Below are 19,918 nucleotides of genomic sequence, written 5' to 3' on the forward strand. Positions count from 1 at the left end.
CCTCGGAAGTTCTTGGAAGGAGTTGATAATAATAATAATAAATGAATAAAAAGGTAAAACATTAATAGAGGTAGGATTAGAACAAAAATCATCTCTCATCATTTGAATGAACATCCATGTTTCAACTTTTCCGATTCGCGGTCCTGAAGGAGATTTTCATGAAAGGAAATGGGAGATGGGGGATTGGAAATGTGCATGAATTTTCTAGTTGTCACTTGCTTATGTCCGCTAACTAACGGGAGAGAAAGGGCCCAGGCGGGCCGTGGTCGTCGACCTGTTCGAGGCATGGGGTTTTTCTACTTTGGTTTTTTTTGGTTTGATATTTCTCCTCGGTCCGTTGAAGTCGAGAGGCAGAAGGTCTCTTCATCGACGCTTGGGGATGATATTAAATCAGCATCGACCAGATGCCTGTGATGCTAGGGACTTCGTATGAACTTTGCAGACAACACCGTGTGCAGCCGTTCGATCAGAAGATGCTTTTTCATGGAGTCTTACTATTGGCAATTGCTGCAAGTGCTGAAAAAAAAAAAAAAAAAAATGATACCTCCTCCTGGGAAATCGATCGATCGAGCCCTTGTGATATGTTGAGATTTTCCTCTGCGACTCTGCATGTCCGGCACAGAGGATTTTTCCTTCTTGCCTTGTATTGATAACACTAGTGGTATTTTTGGATCCCTTGATCATTTTTGTTTTGTTCTGGCTCCCTTGAAGCTTTCCGCAGTCCCGTTTCGAGGGGTGCTGAGATGGACCAGCCACATTTTATGTTCGATTTCAGCGCCGCCTAATTGGGTACACCCACGATCGAGAGAGTTCGAAGGCATAAACTGACTTTATGTTGTGCAGCCTCCCGTAGATCTCTGTAACCTTGGGTCCTTGGGAAGGTCATCGTGATTGACGCGGGGAGGGGATGTCATCTGAGTATGTACAGATCTGTACATATGGAGGAGGTTCCGGTTGTTGAAAATGTTAAAAGGGCGACAACATCTCACCAACTTGAATCATCGGTTATCCCCCTTCCCCCCGTATCTTCTAGTGGAATCCAGCCAACCGGCATTGACGATCGATGGTTTTCCCCTGGCCGGTTTATGGGCTAACTGGCAACCGGCGACCGGCGCGAGTTTAGAAAGCAATTAGCCCTCATGGTGGCGCGTGCTAAAATCCTGGGGCTGCCGATCGCCCGACTTTGCTTATTACCAAGAACCTGGATATTTGTATTATGATTTCACCCATGCTTGCAGAAAAATAAATGCGGAGGACCCGTTAGGGAGAGACAAAAAATAGATCTTGGATGGCGCACTATCCTCCACGACTATTGGGCTCGGCTTACCTAGGAGGCTGCCTGCCCGTATGAAGACTGCCGGCCATCCCAATGTGTACGCTGTACTCCGTCCTTGTGTGTCTGCTGGAACATATCAGCAGGGCAGTTTTCTGTTCATCTGATACTCCATGGTTGGGCGCGTGGGGCAACTCCCGCAGAGCCGTCCCGCAAATTGGAAGTGAAAAGGGATAGACGACTGATATAAATTGAAGCAGCCCAACAAGTGAGTCAATCAGCCAGTACACTCCTCTCGTTGGCATGTTACCAATAAATCCGGCTCTCTCCTGCTCATTTCCATACCTTGCACTCTCATCAACAGTCATCAACCGACGCTGTTTCATCACGGCAAACTCGAAACAGGTCCCTTCGCGCTGTTCCAGGGAGTGTCGCAGCTAGGGCTCGGGCGCCCTGTGTGAGTGGTTGATGGTGGCTGGCGCTGGCTGGGCGCAGCTAAGCTTCCAGGGGCCGCGGTTCTGTCACCGAATTACGCAGCGAATCAGCGATAAGCTCAGCGCCGTGCCTGGTACCGCGCCGCCAGGTACCGGTGTGATACAGACAATACAGACTTATATAGGAGTGAGTACTTCAGCTTCCATTCCGATGCAGGCATTCTTTTTTACTGCTTCCCTCCCGCTCGCTCTCTTGACTTCTGTTCTTTGTGTGCAGTGGGTGTCTTCGTTGAGTGTTTCTGCTGCTTGATCCACAGTGGTTGTTCTTTGACTAACAATCGCATTATTGACGGAACTTCCCCCTGGTGGTGCACGGCCTCCCCGCATCCTCCAGACAGCCTGCTCTTGATACCAACACTTGTCTTCTCTTCTTTTCTTTTCTTCTTCTCCTGCGCTCCTTCAGATTCATCCTCTTTCCTCAAAATCCTCCCACATTCGCTTCTCACACTCTCTATCCATGTCCGCTTTCAATCACACTGTCGTTTAGCTCCCAACTGTTTACATACTTAATCGCCCGGTGCTGTGCACTGGAACCTTTTGTCTCCCAATCCTCACGTTTTCCTAACTACTTTTGCTTCCGTGTTCAGCTTCGAGTGTTCCCTGGCCTCTTGGTCACAACACGATGATGTTATCATCATCAGTCCTCTGGGTCGTCACCCATCTATGGCTGTTGTTGGGGGGGTTGACTAGTCTTGCCAATGCTATCCCTATGCCCCAGGGAAACCCTACTCCTCAGGCATCAGGCTTCTGGGTGGGATCCATTGACCGCAGAGGTTCCCCTGCATTCAGAACGGCAAGTGGCGAGTATCAGGTCTACCGAAACGTTAAAGAATTTGGTGCAAAAGGTATTGTTTGAACGCTGTTGGACGCGTTTCTCCGCTCCGTGAATAGTGAACCATTGCTGACCTTCCATGCGTAAACACAGGCGACGGTACCACAGATGATACTGAGGCGATAAACAAAGCTATCTCAACGGGAAATCGATGTGGATTGGGTTGCGATTCTTCCACTGTGACCCCTGCCATAGTCTATTTCCCAGCAGGCACATATGTCGTCTCCAAGCCAATTATTCAGTATTACTACACCCAACTCGTTGGTGATGCTTTGAATCTGCCCGTCATCAAGGCTGCCTCCTCCTTTCAGGGGATTGCCGTCATCGATGCTGATCCGTACACTGACCAGGGTACTAACTGGTACAACTTCAATCAAGTTCTCATATGCTTCGATCTGGTTTATCGCGACGCTGATAACGATTCCCGGATTAGCGTACGCGATTTTTATTGGCAAGTGGCGCAAGCTAGCAGCCTGCAGAACATCCGTTTCGAGATGGTCCAAGGTGGTGGTGAAGCCAATAGACAACAGGGTATTTTTATGGATAATGGCTCCGGAGGCTTCATGACAGACCTTGTTTTCAATGGCGGTAACTACGGCGCCTTTTTGGGCAACCAGCAGTTTACTACTCGCAACCTCACGTTCACGAATTGCAATACAGCAGTGTTTATGAACTGGAACTGGGCATGGACATTCAAATCGGTGACCGTCAACAATTGTGGCGTCGGTCTGAACATGTCCAATGGCGGCTTTAACCAGACCGTAGGCTCGGTTCTGATCCTCGATAGTAAATTTATCGGTACTCCGAAGGGCGTCGTCACCTCTTACAATGATAAGAGTGTTCCTGAAACAGGCGGAACCCTCATCCTCGATAATGTCGACTTCACGGGTTCGGATGTTGCAGTTGCCCATCTTGATGGTTCAGTTGTTCTCAAAGGAGGTTCGGTTGTCTCCTCATGGGCACAGGGTAATGCGTTCACCTCTGGGTCATACGCAACTATCCAGAACTCTAAGAGGGAGCCCGAACCTCGAGTAAAGGGACCAGTTCCTGTTTATACGGTGGAACGTATAATCAAGCGGGATTCGTGCAAAGCCCGCTACCCACCTCCACCTCAACCGGCTCCAATTTCCCAAGCGCCTACCCCATCGCCTCTACCGCCACCGTTTACTGGTAAATATCCAACGCCATCGCAAGACAAGCCAGAGGGTACGGAGTCGAAGTCGCCAACGGTATCCCCATCGTCTGTTTCGTCTTCTGTCCCCCCATCACCCACCCCCTCGCCAACAGAAACTTCACCCGCAGCATGTCCGACAGCGCCTCCTAAGAAGGCTCGAATCAGTTCCAGGATCAGTAGTCCCGCTAAACCAGCAGTTCTCCTGGACCCATCAGGAAAGGTATTTGAGCGGACAAAGCCACAATATGAGGGCGTCCCCAAAGGGTCATTTATCAGCGTCAAGGGCGCCGGCGCCAAAGGAGATGGAGTAACTGATGATACAAAAGCAATCCAAGCAGCATTAGACAGCGCGCAAGCAGGGCAGATCGTATATTTCGACCATGGAGCTTATGTCATTACTTCCACAATCAAAGTGCCCAAGGAAATCAAGATCACCGGTGAAATCTGGCCGCTGCTCATGGCATCTGGACCCGCCTTCTCTGACGAATCAAAGCCCATCCCAATGCTTCAAGTTGGACAGAAAGGCGACAAGGGCAATGTTGAAATTAGCGACCTAGTGCTTGAAACCAAAGGACCCGCACCCGGCGCCATCCTGGTCGAGTGGAATGTTGCTGAAACAACGCAAGGTTCCGTCGGAATGTGGGACGTGCACATGAGAATTGGAGGTTCCGCCGGTACGGAACTCCAGAGCGACCACTGCGCCAAGACTCCTAAGAGCAAAACCGTACCGGACCCCAAATGCGTCGGTGCCTTCATGCTCATGCACATCACAAAGGAGGCTTCCGGATATTTTGAAAATAATTGGCTATGGGTTTCGGATCATGAGTTGGATTTGGCCGATCATGGACAGATTAATATCTACAATGGCCGTGGCCTCCTGATCGAAAGCACTGGACCAGTATGGCTCTACGGTTCCGCGAGCGAACACTCCCAACTCTACCAGTACTCCATTGTCGGCGCCAAAAACGTTTTCATGGCACTGATCCAGGTGGAAACCCCGTACTATCAAGCCAATCCAAACGCTCTGGTCCCCTTCAAGCCTAACTCAGACTTCCACGACCCAGACTACTCCCATTGCAAGACGGACGCGTGCAGGAAAGCCTGGGGTCTGCGAATCCTCGACTCTACCGACGTGTTCATCTACGGTGGCGGACTGTATAGCTTCTTCGAGAACTACAGCCAAGAATGCCTGGCCACGGAATCCTGCCAGGAAAACATGATTGAGGTGGACTGTTCGCCTGTGCATCTGTTCGGCATCAGCACCAAGGCCAGCACAAACATGATCACGAGAACGAATGGGGGTCAAGGACTGGTGAAGCAGATTGACAATCGGAATAACTTCTGCTCCACCCTGGCCGTTTTCGAGCAGGCGAGTGAATGAGGTATAGGATCATGTTTTTGTAACCTCTCTTATTTCGATTTCGATGTTTGTGCCACCGCCCAAAAAAACAAAAACAAAAAAGATAGGGAAAGAAATGCACATGCTAGTTTACATATATATATATATACACTTTGTGAGTGCCAGGTGGGCGGATTAGTTTAGAAATAGCGGGCAAAATTCCCATAGATGCGGTTTCACCCGCTCGCACATTGTATAGGTTGTTTAATAAAGTTGAAATTTGTCTTCCACCAAGAAAGGAAAAAGAGAATTGTCATGATTTTTTCCTTTTCTACCTTTTTTATGTTTTATGTTTTATTTTTTTCATCCATCCCCAAAAAAACACGCGCTTCCGAGACACGTCTCTTCTTTATCTCGCCTGCTTCCTTCCAGTGGGAATCCGAAAAGTGTGCAGAGCCCGGCCACCTGATATCATATATCGTTACTGGTTGTCCCTGGAGGTAGGTAGAGGTGGGCATGTATACATGAGTGATTTTCCTATGTTGGTACAGCAATACTAGTTTTGGCTGCAGGGATCGCCATATCCTCTTGACTTCAAGTTCCCTTGTTCGAGACTTGAATGGATATCTGGCCTTCTATCTGGCTGAGTACTACTCGGCCATTTTAACCGCGATTTGATCCGCCTCCCTATCCTCCCCCCTAATAAACTCGGGCCCCTGGCTTCCGTTTCCCCAGATCCATTGCATTTGGAAAATGCGGTGTTCAGAGTTGGTATCTTGGTTGGCTCCCCTATCCCCTATACTTTTCCAGTTATGACAACCAATGCTTATCTGAGGAGAGGCTGGGGAACTGGAATCCAAGCCTCCAACTGGCAAATCCACTCTACCCACAACTAACCACCTCAGGCAACAAGATCGTTCAAGTGCATTCCCACCTTTTCCTGACTATGAAATATTCGAAGCAGATTCGACAATTTTCTTTCTGTCTTGCTTTTCTTTTTTATGCGGCAATAAGTCAAGCGCCAACAAGGGAGCTGGAGGTTAAATGCAGGATAACTCAGACGGTTTATCTCCAGTTCTGAGACGCCAAAACTGATTTATTGACCTTGTGGTGGGGGAGGTATTTGCTTCGAAAAGATGACCTAGTGAGAGTGTCTTTGCTGTATTTGTATTCATAACTATCTCCTTTGTAGGAAATGTGGCAACGCATGGCTACAATTGATGTTTCCATAATCTGGAATCGGAGCATCGGGGTCCCCGTCGGTGTGCGCAGATAGTCCAGTACATGTCCGGCATAAGCTTTGGCAAGGTCGTTTCATTTTCGTATATCTCTTCATTTGGCTGAATTATATTCATTTTTCCGTTACTTCCAGCTGTCTAGCTAATTGTTGTCATGATCGTCGTCCAGTTTCAAACATATTACAGGCATTTCAACCGCCACCCTGACCAGCCATTTCTCTGCATATCCGGTTTGGTTTCTACGGGTTAAATATTGAATGCCTGCCATTGGTATTAAGCCCAGCCTTTGATGAACACCCGATGCAAGTTGCCACAGAGTGGACTAGTTGCCAAACTCTCGTGGTTGTACCCGCAGGGCGCTCTCGAAAACGCGATGTCGCAACTGCAAGTCTGATACCCAGTGACCGCCTCTTTACCCCTTCTCAACCGATATGCTAACATTGGTGCTTCCGTGGTTGACAGTTGACCAAAAGCCTGGAGACTTTCCGGGGAGCCTGATGGCACCATCAATCTTCGCGGCCCCAAGCTCCCCAGAAAGTTTAAATACTCCACGGCCCACGGGTGCAGTCCGCAGGGTCTGGAAAGTTCGTCAGGGCTCAACGGCTAGGCGATCCTGTCCAATAATAATCAGAGAAATGAATAACCAGAGAAATGCTTCCGAGTTCCAGGAGGGCCGACTTGGGCAACAGCCTTCCCAAGAGTTAACTTGGACTGATACATCAGCGCTTGGTCTTTATTTGTTTGGTTTATGACCAGATGGAAGATGGATGATAAGGGAGCACGCCTTTTTTGGTAGTTTTATTATATCAACTAAATCAAGCTTGATATCACTAACTTGCGGCATTCTTTTGTGCGTTCGCGAGTGGCAGTTATAGTTCCAGGAAAACAGTCTGGGCGTTCTGACCCCCCGAACGTCAAAATCCTACTCACCCCCTATTCATCATTTTATACCCATCAAATATTTATTAAAAAAAACAATTAATTGAAGGCAAATAGATTTCCTATTTAGGTAATCTATACTTGACTGGGAAGATTATATACAATATTAGTAGTGAGTACACCGTCTCTTTGCATCCTGAGTATTCTCTACGCATAATCCGTTTCACCCATGGCCCCTTTGCTAACCACTGCATTTTCATCATCCAGTGCTTGTGCCTGTGTAATCGTCACAATTTGCACCATGACTTTGTATTTCAGGTGGCAAAATAGCAAAGCTGATCGAGGTGAAAAAAATCATTGGCGATAACCCGGAGTTTAGATACACCTTGTAAACAGGGTGATACGAACAAGGTCCCGCTTCATGAGGCTTGGGATATAGCATCACTACGAGTGTGTTATTTAATGTTCTGCCGAAACTCCTTTTTTGGTTATTTTTTTTCACGAGGGGTGTCATTGTTATCCTCACACTCTTGAAGAAACCAAATATATATACATATGATTCCCTTCTGGCATGATCGTTAATGGTAATAATGAACCAGGAGCGATTCGTGATTTTTCGGCTCTCATGTTGGAGGACGGTCCTTCTGAGAACGAACTACGGAGGCTCCTCTCAGTAGATTTAAGGATGTGAACAGTAGGTAGATCGTATATGCCTAACACTGCTCTCCTCAATAGGCTTCAAGAGCCCAAGGGCAAGGGGGATAAATTAATGCAAATAGCGATCATAGAACAGGGAGAATGGGCGGATACCCCGTCAAGGGATAGATCTATGCTTTGAAAACAGGAGTCCATTCACGTATTGTGGATTTTCAATGGGGTGAGATTACCAAATAGAACATGCTCAAGCGAGCCTAGATCCGGCTCTTTACGGCAATGGCAGAGACACAATCCACCTTGTTGCAGGAGGTTATCATGTAGTTAGTGTTGATAGTATCAGGGACCTCGTGTTGGAACGGCAAGCAGCTAATGCGCAGGCGACAAACCAAGGACCGAAAAGAAATGAAGGCTGTCTGAAAGTAGTTAAGTTGCAATTTATATTGTTAGTTACGAATCTGCTCTATGCATTTCCCTCCGAATCAACCTCGCAAGTCTCGCTGCCCCTTCATCAAACTTCTCTTCTTCCTCCCACGCGAAGCACAACCTCACAAACCCCTCAAAATCTTCCGGCTCCTTCTCTCCGCCACCATCACCATTGCCGTCTCCAGGACCCTCGCGAACAACTTTAAACAAACTTCCATTGGCAATAATCAAATTCTCTTCCTCATGCGCCTTCTTCGCTAGGTCGCTAGCTCTCAGGCCGGGTGGGAGGCGAAGCCAAAGGAAGTAACCGCCTGCAATAGCACCCTTACCGTTGGTACAAGCGCTGATCGTGCTGCCATTTCTCACGGCGTCAGTGGAAGTTTCATTTGCTGGACCAGTTGGCAACGACACGCCGAGAGGGACGAGGTGTTTTTGCACGGCTGTCGTGAGGGTGTGGTAGCGTTTTGAATACGCAGGTTGCAGGATGGTTCTGATATGCGTTTTTAGTGCGTTTGAAGCTAGTAGCTCGCGGATGAAAGTTGATGTGAACTGCGAGGGACAGCCACCCGAACGCGAGGAGCCACTGTTCCGTGCATAAATACATAAGCCATGGTTAGCTAGGCTTGTCTCGGAATAATATATTTTGCTAACTCTTTACAAACGAATTCTTTAATATATGAACTGTGGATGTTCATGTGCAACACATACACCTGTGACAGACCATAGACAAGTTTTTCAGTCCCTTCCGCCCAGCCAACGCGACATCCAGGGCCGATGAGTTTGCTAAAACTGCCATTGCTAACGGCATTTCCGAACTCTCCTGATGGCCCGCCATCGAGATATCGATCAACATCGACGATACGAGAAACAACGGCTTTGTGTGGATATTTTTCCTTAGCCGATACGGATGGAAAAGCAGGCCATTGAAGATGATCGTATACGTCGTCGGAGATGATTAGGGCGTCGTATTTTCTCGCAAGCCGGACAAGCTCTTCCCGACGCCGCAGACTCATTATCTTTGTCGAAGGGTTTGAAAATGTAGGGGTTGTGTAGATGATATGCTTATACAGCTTTCGCCAAGGACGGGAAGGTTTGAAGGCGCATCTCTGTAATTCTCAATGGAAGAATGCAAAATGAGCAAGGGCTTCACACTGGGGACGCAAATGACTCTGAGGTTAAGAAAGAAGAGTAGCGCTCTTAGGAGCTCCGGGCAGAGCATACCAGTTCAAGATTTTCCTCGCCCTGGTTTCGATTCCAGTCGCCCACCCGCTTCCATTCAGCTCTTGTTCGTTCCTCACTCCTCTCCAAGCCCGTCTCCAGTTCCGCTACATCCAACCCCTCCTCATCTTCCCTCACCCCCCTCAACCGCCCCGCAAACCCCGCATCATCAAAAATTCTACAAGCCAAGTGATACGTCGGCGCCACCATCCATACATTCTTAGTGTACAGCGGGTCAGAGAATACCTGGAGTAGACAGGCGAGATTCTGGCTGGCTCCACCGGTGATACAGATGCGGGAAGCTGGTACGGGGGACGGCGGGGAGTAGAAGTCAGAGAGCCAGCGGGCGATCTCAGCGCGGAGGGAGGGATCTCCATCATCTGGCCCATAGTTGAGAGCCGGAGTGGAGAGGAGCGGGTTGGAGAGGATGGCTGTCGCGGCGGAGGAGAGGGCAGGCATAGGATGGAGGGAGGGGTTTGGCCATCCTCGAAGTAGGTTTATTTGCATTTCACTTTTCATTTTCCTGTGTCTTTCTTCTTGTGGGGGGAGGCGATGAGGTGGGTTCTCGTACCTAGCGCAGAGTTTCTTAAGGTAAAGCAATTGACGATACTAGTATCAATCTACAGAAATGATGTATTTTACATTGATTTATACGAAGGTAGGAGTCTTTACCTCCATTTGATCAAAATGGATTCGATGCATGTAGAATTTCAGGTTGATAAGGGCGATTAAACGCACTCTTATCAGTGTTTGTGGTCACGACCGCGCTAGTCTTCTTCGGGCCAATATCAACTCATGCATTGGGGTTCTTCTTTTCAGGGTACTAGTACACGTTAATATCCCCCGAGTTATACGTTCGCTTCTACGTACTATAGTGAAAAGGGAATCTGGGTTTTCCTAAAATACTCTGCTGGCACTAGTTCTGAAGGAGCTCTGAAGATGAGCTGCTTTAACTCAGAGTTGTAAGACAGTTGTAAGTGTAGCAAAACATCACTCAATCTCAACAAAGCAATTGCTCAATCAAGTGTGCAACTCATAAAGTGCCTGTCAATCACTGAGAAACAGTCAGCTCAATGTAAATGATGCTGGATGTCTGAGTGGTTGTATTGGTTGCTATCTAGTGGGTGAGATATATGCTGGGTGCAGGGCGCTAGTCCGTAACAGGAACGCTCAGATCCAACAGATGAAAGGTTCAGCGCCTGACTGGTCATGTGACCGTCTCATCCTACGATATTATCCAGCAACAAGTCGCAACTTGAACCTCGTAGACAGCAAACTGGAAAGTGAGACAATATATCACCTCTTTCCACCACGAGATTGCAGGCCATCATCATGGAGAGCCGCGATCGCCGCTTGACTTCACAAATTCCCCTGGACGCTGAAGTGCTTCACGAACTCAGCCCTGCTTTACTAAATATCTCCTCCCTGTCCTCGAATGGGCTCGAGCCCTCCACGACAAGGAGTCTTTCGGCAACTATCCAGCGGCTTAACCAAGCAATAGTCCAGAGCGATGTTGTCTGGCAGCTTGGCTCTACAGTTATACTCGGTCTCAGCTCAAAGATAGTCATGAAATCTGGCTTTGGCCTCGACATCGAGCACATCTCGACCATGAACTATATCAAGGACCGAGTTCCCCAACTTCGCGCACCAGATATACATGGGGTGCTTCAGGCTGGGCAGCGTTGTTTTGTGTTTATGACCCGGTTTGAAGGTGAACCTCTTGATCGAGTCTGGAAGTTGCTGAACAGGTCTCAGAAAGACTCTATCAAGGAGCAGCTAGAGTCTATGTTTTTTGGCATCAGATCAATACCAGCACCTCCTTCTTCATCGGCAGACGCCATTCTTGGTGGCGGCGCCCCGAGAAGATGCAAAGATGCAAGGAGGGAGATACGGGTTGCAGAGCACTCCATCGCCAATGAGGCTGAGTTCAATCAATTTCTTACCACAGACCCAAGGCGTACGGAAACAGGGTGGGTGAAAATGATTCGTTCATTTCTCCTCTCTGACCATAAAATGGTTATGACCCACGGTGACCTTCACCCTCGGAATATCATGATTTCTATGAAGCACAAGGCGCCCCTGTCGAAGCCGGTTACGGATTGGGTTAAAGTTACTGGCGTGATTGATTGGGAAATGTGTGGCTACTATCCTAGTTACTGGGAGTATGTGAAAGCTCTACATACTGTTGGGCCTAAAAGTGAGTTTAATGACTGGTGGTCTTTCCTGCCAGCTTCAATTGGTGTATGGCCCAAGGAGTACGCTGTTGACCAGCTGATAAGTCGTTGGTGGGGATAGAGATCTAGCTGCTACCGTGTTTTGTGCTTTTTCCTTCGGCCCGGATATTGAAGTGATGCTGAGGGAAGAGAAGCTTAGGGGGTGGAAAATCCAGCGTGTATCTCAGTTTTATGCCATAGAACATGTGTCCCTTTTCAGATACCCTAATAGTATCATGTACAAAGTTGATGATAATAGTTAATTGTGATAGCATCTTTCCTCTTAAATGACCGCCATTTCTTGGTTGGTGGATTTGGATTTGGAGTAGCATTCCTTAATCTACAGAGCCACATTGGGACAAAATCGCCGAACACAAAGTTGCGGTTGGCGACTTACATACCTGTCGAACAAGACACGCCCCGTCTCATGCCTCATTGTCGTTAACGATATGGTTTGCTCACTTCCTAAATCCATGCGGATCAGCTTGGTGGTTGGTATTGGTGAATGCTCTGTACACATCTTGGAGTCATCGTCATTATCCTGTCCGTTTGATAGTAGCTGCGGGGTGGTCGGACGAATTTGATATGATATGAGAAAATAGCAAATCGTGATGGTGAACTTGAGCGAGCTGGGCCTCTGGAACGTTTAAACATCCAAATCTCATTGAGCTGGCTGGGAGCCAACTACTCGCGATACAGGGGGATGCCTGGATAAGGGTTAAACATGTTACTAAAAACGGGAAATATCATATTATATAGTAAATACCCAGTAAGGGCCTGTCTCCGAATATCGCCGCGGGGTATTTCGGTATCTTTATTTTTAATTTCTAATTAGCATTTTGATGCTGCCGTCCTTTATTTATCCTCTTTGTTTTGTGCAAGAAGGGGGTTGTTTGGGGCTTGCGGATACCCAGGGCAAGGAAACTATCGAACAGGTTGTAAATAGAAGAGCCAATAACATTTGAGACTTGGACTCTGCTTTTCGACTGTCGACTGCAAGTAACCAACTTTTGCCTTCTTGAGCGACACGGAACTTGGATAAGAACCCGTGAAGGGAAATGATTTTTTTTTTTTTTTTTTTTTGGAAATAGTAGTGGGTTGAGTGGTGTGGAAACCAGCTTGACCAGGAACAGTGCACCGGTTTAAAATTATCCCGCTATGTTTCCGGAATTTATGGTGTCGACTTCTCACGCTGTGCCGAATATAAAATAGACATCTTGGCGTAGTCAATTGTTACTGGGGTGTTGATCAACGGTCCCTCACAGTGATCTGAAGAAGTGCAAAAATCCCCTCTCCTCAAACGAACATTCTACAGCTCACTTGCCAACCAAGACTCTGAATTGTCAGACTTCAAGCTCTCTTATTTCTCCACAAATTTTTAACAGTCTGTTCTGTCTGATGGGAATGGCGAGACAGAACTGGGCTAGTGAAGCTGTTATTATCCATTATTGAAAAAATGCCGTATAAACACACTGAATACTTCATTGTATGGAGTCAGTCGTATCATGCGACAACCGTCACTGACAGTAGTACAACTCTGTCTTTTCCTGTTCACAGCACAAGGAGATGCAGCACTGCTGCTCTCAAACCGCTGTTGCTTTCAAGTAGTTCAACAGATTGATATAGCTGTCAGCTATCTATTTTTAACCACCAGTGAATCAACTTGTGCTATTGTATAAACCTAAAGCATCAGCAACCCCTTTGACAGTGACTACAAATCACTGGAAATTACATTCCTTCTCTAAACCAATTCTTAGTTAGTTATGGTTTAGGTTTTTGTTGGGCGAGGGTTGTATTTTGGAAGAATGGGCGGCGCAAGTCAAAATTCCCCAAATGAACTGGCCTCATCACTGAGTAGCTGGGGAAAGAGTGAAAGAGCGGCTATGGCACCTGTCACGCGACTTTCTCCCATAACGGCGATTGAATGAGGTTACTTTGGAAACTCTCCACAGCCGCTGCGTGCCTTGTAGGGCGTATTTAATCCCGCTTACTCAGTTTTCTGGTACTAAGCCTGAATGTAATTTGGACCCTTCGCAAAGAGCAGACTCTTGCATGATAATTTGGATACGGAGCACTCAGGCTATTTCGAGTGGTGGTTCTATGCTTTCCTCAGGGGCCAGGATCTGGCACACTCCAATGGTTCCTGAAGGGCTGGTAAAGTAAAAATCATAACTAGTTGATACCACAGCCGCCATTTTGTTGGAATATTCCTCTCCCGGAGCCGCGGGTAAATTTGTCACCTGGATGATATGCTCTGGAGTTTGTGAGGGGGAGTTAGAGGCAGAGGCAGCAAAGAATCACCCGCTGAAGAGCTACTTTCTTGGCTTGTTGGATCCCAGATCCCTACTCAAACCCCTGGTTTGACAGGCTTGGCCAACGCCAAGATGGCGGAAATCAGCGAAGATAAGGTGCTTATTTTGCTTGGTTTCGCGAAGTTAAAATCTGACGGGCTGAGCAACGGTCTTGTCCGAGGAAAGACACTGATTGGGGAATTCAAATGCGAAGTGGTCCAAAGAGGGGCTCGAACTTACGAGCAAAATCAGCCACAATCAGATTCCCCTTCTGGGCAAGTGTAGAATTTCATCCGCCAATTTACTGTCAACGACGCGATGGCGCTGGGAGTGAACGCCCGTCATTTTTCAGACCAACACACACCTCCGACAGCTTTCGCAGACAAACAATATCTGTCCGTTGTTGACGGCTTGCCTGTTGTCCCAGGGACCCTGCAGCAGCAGGATTTCACAACATCTTTTCAGACCACTAAGACCAGCAGGTATCACCGAGGTGGCCCCCAAAGAAATGCTGCCTGACCGAGCAAAGGCCCAAAATTCAAGCACATTCCAGGCACTAGAGCGCGGGCTAGTGGGCAGCTGGTCAGGTTGCTGAGCCTCACCTTGCGGACTCACGCCAATCATGCAGGCCCAATTTGCAGGGTTTCTGCGCTGGTGGTGAAGTGGCAATAATATCGCTCGAGTGTCTTGCAAATTTGCAATAAGGGATGCATGGCTATTCCGCTTTCCTCTTTTGTTGGTTACCTGACGACACCCCGCATATATCTGGACGCAGAATTGATTTCCTGCATAAATTAAACGCAGAATTTCAGGATTGACGACAGCATGCTTCGTTTCAACTTGTTGACTGAGGAACGGCAGAGAATCGCAGATTCTGGGATGTGCTCACTCTGGTCATTTATTTTTATATCTTTTGCCCCCATTTATTTTCTTTAAATTTTAGGCTAAGTCGGGAAGTCCATCGAATAAAAGCTTGAATTTTGTTGATTTGTCGACCAACGGATCCGGATGGCCAAATCCTGGACATCCTTTTATCATTCGTGTTTCGGGAGTCGAGAAACTTGAATAAACAATCCCGTAACTAGTCAATCAGCTGATGTATCAGGTGTCAGAAAAGAAGAAAAGAACTGGAGGAGGAGGAGGAGGAGGAGGAAGAAGCTGAAGCTCAGGAGCAAGTGGATTCCCAAGGAGGTAATGTGCGGGAATACGAGAGAAAAATGTATCTAGGCAGTGTTTGAGGCGGGGCCAGTCAAGTGGAGTAGTAAAGAGGGCCTAAAAGAAACTAATAAAGCCCAAGGATCCCGATTTGCTGGTAAGAGGTGGTTCTGGTCCTGGGACAAACGGCTTGGGGGCCACTGTTTGTTGTTCATTTGCGATTTTTTTTATATCATTGTTTCTTCCGACTTCTTCCTCCTTTTCTTCCAACTTCAGAGTCACCGTACGTACATCCTAGGAATCGACTCTGCGCCCCTTGTTTTATTTTCCGTCGGTCCTTTATATCTTATGATCTTGAAACTTCTTTTCTGATCTCTTTTGGCCCCTGCCGCCCCGATTGGATGTTTCAGTGACGTTTTGGCACTATTGCCTTGTGCTTCGTTTTCGATGTGCCACCGCCTCCTTGCCTTCTCTTCCACAGTCCTACCTTATATTCAATAATTCCTCATCCATAGTCAAATCAGCAATGTTATCTATACCAGTGAAATCTGCCAAGCGGCTGTCCTCTCTCTTCTCGCTGGGTTCCTCCAAAGATAACTCCGACCAGGACGTGCAAGTTTCCCGCCAATCTGCCCTTCAAAAAGCCCCTCCTCCGCACGAAACTCCTGTCCGCGACCAGCGTCAACTACATCCGCAGCAAAACAAAACCTCCACAGGCCGTAGCCTTCGTCATGCTACCTCTGCCCAGCACCTTTCGGCAAATTCTCTAGGTGTTCTCCCATCGAATAGAAACGTGTCCGCTCCTCTTCCTGCCCAAGAACCCGCTAACGACAACGATGGAATACTGCTCCCACCGCCGCCCCTCAATACCTTGAACGCCGATCTATCCGACTCAACAAGTGAACGGCGCATGAGCTGGAGCGGTGGGCTTTCAAATATGGCTACTGGATTTTCACGGCCTGCATCCAGATCAGGGCTTTTCTCCGCCGTCAACACAGATCCCAAGTCCTCGAAAGGTCGGAGTTGGTTGCCTGGGAAAGGCCGCTTATCGTCTGTCGACTTAAATCAACGCGAGCCGTCTATGCGGGCATGGATTGCTGGGAGGGATATTGAGTATGATATAAATCCTCTGCTGAACGGGGAGAAGGTTAGTTTCGACCTAAATTTACTTTCCGGTTGCTCCTCGGCTAAATATCCCGATTTTCTAAAATACCCATTCTCATATAGGTTGATGAACTATGGGATGACTACGCGGATACCTTTGTATATCTATTCCCGCAAAATGCAAACAGAGGACCTTCATTCAAGGTTGATTCCTCTATCTTTGTATCATCCTCAATTCTCACTTTCCTGGCTCGAGGTACAGACCCAACCCCTAAATTCAAACGACGTACAATACCAGAGGAGTTGCCGCAGCTCAACTTGCCAGCGACGGGGTCTTTACCAGTACATAATCAGATAGGATATCTGGAGGACGATCGGAGCAGTTCGGTTGGCAGGATATCTGGGGACTACTCATTTGATGAACCTCTTCAACCACTACATCTTTATGTCCCCGTACCTCTCGAGAGCGACCTTTCCAATCCGAATTCCGCCTTAGTAGATGCAGATATCGACATGCTCGTGCTGTTTCGAAATCTATTTGCTTTTTTAATCGGCCAGTGTTTGATTGGTACTCCTGGAAATCCCTCGGTGTCTGATGTTTTTATGGAGATTTCCGGGATTCTTTCCAAATTTGAATTTACGAATCTGGACGGCTCAGGGTTCGGAGAGACTGCGACCTCTAGCTTTGCTGCGTACTGTGACGAACTTAGAATATATGACGTGCGGAAGAGTCGCGAGAAAATTCTTGAAGCAATCATCCTAGGAGAACGGATGAAATTCTTTCCATTATACCGGGAAGGCTTTATTCATGGTGTTGGAAGATTGAAGAACGAAGACTTTAATAACCCCAAGTACCTCCTTATTTCGGACCTTTCGCGGGAGAACATTGAAAAAGGTTCTAATGCCCTCCGAAAGGAACTTGAAATCATCCAAACTAAGCTTAACGACTTTGACTTTCCATCTCTTTTCGCTGGTATCGCCAACTCGAACACTCTAAACGGAGCCAAACAGGTACGGTTCAAGAACTGGAAGAATGCGTTTCTAGCACTCAGGAAGGATGTCAAATCCTACTATGCCAAACGTTTTGGAGCTTGGCCACCGAAAGCAGGTTCCGAAAGGAACCAATCTGAGAAAAGTGGCTTGAATCGCCTAGTCCTGATGGAACTCTATCAAGACTTTTCAGATCTTTACGACATGCTAGTTGATAGAACATCCTTGACTACACGAACGGTCGATATGGCGATGATGAACGAGTGCAATACTACAGACCCTCAGGATTTAACCATTCGCGTTCTTCGACAGATGATGAGCGAGTATGACCGAAGCACTCCACCTGTCCAACCCCCAGTCCCCTTTGACCTGCCTCTTATGCCAAGTATACTGTCTATCCGCAAGAAAATGGACCCGGAAATGGAAAGCAAGGAACGGATTAAAAAACTCGCACCAGGTGAAGCCAGCGAAATCCTGTTCAGCTCGTACAACCACACGAGCATCAAACCAACTGCTTTCCTCGCAAACTTCATGCACTTTGAACGCGAGCAGGCGAAAGAGAAAGAGAAGAGCTGCGATGATCTGGCAGACTTACGCTGCGGCCAGTGGCTGTTTATGTACGCTGTCCTCCAATCGCTGCCTAGGGTTATTATCGACGCGCCTGATGTCCGCTTCACGCAGGAGGTGGACTACTTTCTATCCATAGCCCCGTGGGGCGGAATGCCATGGTGTCGCGACGATTCAAAATCGGGACGAACGTGGTTCGGCGTCGCCGATGGCTCGGCCGTAGTGAGCCTACCTAATGCCTCAGTCACGAACGCTCCCGACAGCGCCTACCGCCGCAGTCACTGTTGGGAAGTAGCGATGAAGTGGGCGAATCAGCAACAAATGCTCTCGCCAGCGATGCTTGATGGTGGTGAGGCAGAGAAGCGATTCCAAGGCCAGAATTCGGCTTCTGTTATTGGAGGAACCGTGCCACCACCACCTCCGCTTTCGATAACAGGTTCTTCATCGGATAGGCAGCCAACTCCACTCCTAACACCAGGTAGCCAGACACCACCACTTATCAGCATCGCGGTGCCCAGAGAGCATTCACCGGGGCATCTCCCAGGGGTAAATGGTGGTAATCGCGCCTCTATCTATATGGGCTTAGAAGCACTGCCGCTTCCCCCCAGCGTGGTGCCTTTTGAGCCCCCCCCGCGACAGAAGAGCCATAATCCCACGATGAGTTTTGATGACATTCTGAAAAGTATGCCGCAAAATAATTTGCAGAAGTCAAAGAAGTGAATTGTCCTCTCGCCAGCCCTCCTGTTTCTCAATTTTTATTTTTCGCTCTGGTCCCTGCCCCATTTTGACGGCTTCTTTTTTTTCATTTTTCTTGCCTCTTTTCCATTTTCTCTCTTTTGTTTTTCTTTTTTTGATTAAACACGTGCTGGTTGGGCATGAAGTTTGTATTATTTATTTCTAGAAGCGGGTTAGCTATGAATCATTGTTTCCATTCTTTTCTTTTCTTTCCGTTTGTGTCCATATTGGGACTTTGGCTTGCCCATTCATTCCCCCTTTTTTCCCACTTTTTCTCGCTTTTTCTGCTTTACTTTTCCTGATATTGGTCTCACCATAGAAGCCTGTTGCTCCCAATTACTGATAATAGGCATACTTTTATGAACGAAAAGGAATAATGAAAGATCGCTTATTAGATTAGACTACTCTGCAGAACCTTGGCCTTTGTTTCTTGTTTTTTGGAGGTAGTGGCGAGGTCCCATTACCTTGTTTTTGCCGGCCATTTTTCTTTTTCTTTTTCTTTTTCTTTTTCTTTTTCTTTTTCTTTTTCTTTTTGTTCTCTTTTCCTTTTTTTTTTTTTTTTTCTGAGCCCACATCTCGCGTTTGTTCTCTTGTTGGATTCCCCCAAATCACCAATTGCATTATCATTACTAGTACTGCATAAATTTCACGACAGAGTGAAGTTCCTTTTATAAAATTTCATTTCACTTGGTTTTTTTCATTTTTTTAAGCTAATTCTTGCTAATAAACCTAATAGTGCTGATCTTTTATACTCGTTTCTTTTCTGTGTTCTTTTGTCTTTTTGCCGTTTATTTATGATCTTGGTTCAAGGTTTCTCACCGCTTACGATGTCTCCATCGAGTGGATTCCCCTAAAACCCTAAAGGTTCCACTCAAGCGCAAACCGTGATGTAGGAATCTAGGTACCTAAGAATGTGACTGCAGTATGCACTTCTCCCTGCTGACACAGGCTGATCGAGATTTCCTTGAAGCTGCCAGAGGAAGCTGTGAAATTGGTTAAATTACTAATTATAACATCTGAAAATCGCGGCAGCATCTTCATGCACAAGTCTCACGAAGATCCGATGAGAGTGACCTAACCCCCATTCTCCGAGCCCCGATCTTTTTCCGCCTTGGATTTCGGCGGGATTTCTCAGTGCACTGAACTTGTTGATGGACGTGCCTTTTGCTCCCGAATATCTTTTAATAGGGACTGGAATTACATCTGCAAGAGCGTTGGGCAGCCGTGTACAACCAAATGGATACCGAACTGAAACAGTCGTTCAGGAGGCTGAGTTATGTCCTCAAGAAGCATTTAGGCGTCCTGGCTACACAACCAGCCCTTGCTATTGTCAACA

General features: G+C 47.3%; 5 protein-coding genes across 5 annotated transcripts; 3 read left to right on the forward strand and 2 right to left on the reverse strand.

The window, feature by feature from the left end:
* Positions 1-1,741: 1,741 nt before the first annotated feature.
* On the forward strand, positions 1,742-5,445 carry HCBG_01384 (exo-beta-1,3-glucanase Exg0; the record flags this gene model as incomplete). Its single annotated transcript, XM_045428434.1, has 3 exons — positions 1,742-1,862; positions 2,355-2,612; positions 2,693-5,445. The coding sequence occupies 3 exons, from the start codon at positions 1,742-1,744 to the stop codon at positions 5,152-5,154; spliced, it is 2,841 nt and encodes a 946-aa protein (XP_045290220.1).
* Positions 5,446-8,333: 2,888 nt separating this feature from the next.
* Positions 8,334-9,986, reverse strand: HCBG_01385 (aminotransferase; the record flags this gene model as incomplete). Its single annotated transcript, XM_045428435.1, has 3 exons — positions 8,334-8,892; positions 9,018-9,415; positions 9,531-9,986. 3 exons carry the CDS (start codon positions 9,984-9,986, stop codon positions 8,334-8,336), a joined length of 1,413 nt encoding a protein of 470 aa, XP_045290221.1.
* Positions 9,987-10,755: 769 nt separating this feature from the next.
* Positions 10,756-12,003, forward strand: HCBG_01386 (uncharacterized protein; the record flags this gene model as incomplete). Its single annotated transcript, XM_045428436.1, has 2 exons — positions 10,756-11,724; positions 11,831-12,003. The coding sequence occupies 2 exons, from the start codon at positions 10,860-10,862 to the stop codon at positions 12,001-12,003; spliced, it is 1,038 nt and encodes a 345-aa protein (XP_045290222.1).
* Positions 12,004-13,815: 1,812 nt separating this feature from the next.
* Positions 13,816-14,655, reverse strand: HCBG_01387 (uncharacterized protein; the record flags this gene model as incomplete). The annotated part of the gene is made up of 2 exons (XM_045428437.1): positions 13,816-13,891; positions 14,396-14,655. The coding sequence occupies 2 exons, from the start codon at positions 14,653-14,655 to the stop codon at positions 13,816-13,818; spliced, it is 336 nt and encodes a 111-aa protein (XP_045290223.1).
* A 1,057-nt stretch (positions 14,656-15,712) lies between these two features.
* HCBG_01388 (uncharacterized protein) lies at positions 15,713-18,567 on the forward strand (the record flags this gene model as incomplete). Its single annotated transcript, XM_045428438.1, has 2 exons — positions 15,713-16,333; positions 16,414-18,567. The coding sequence occupies 2 exons, from the start codon at positions 15,713-15,715 to the stop codon at positions 18,565-18,567; spliced, it is 2,775 nt and encodes a 924-aa protein (XP_045290224.1).
* Between the last annotated feature and the right edge of the window lie 1,351 nt (positions 18,568-19,918).

Source organism: Histoplasma capsulatum, assembly GCF_000150115.1.
Source record: "Histoplasma capsulatum G186AR genomic scaffold supercont2.2, whole genome shotgun sequence".
Lineage (NCBI taxonomy): Eukaryota > Fungi > Ascomycota > Eurotiomycetes > Onygenales > Ajellomycetaceae > Histoplasma > Histoplasma capsulatum.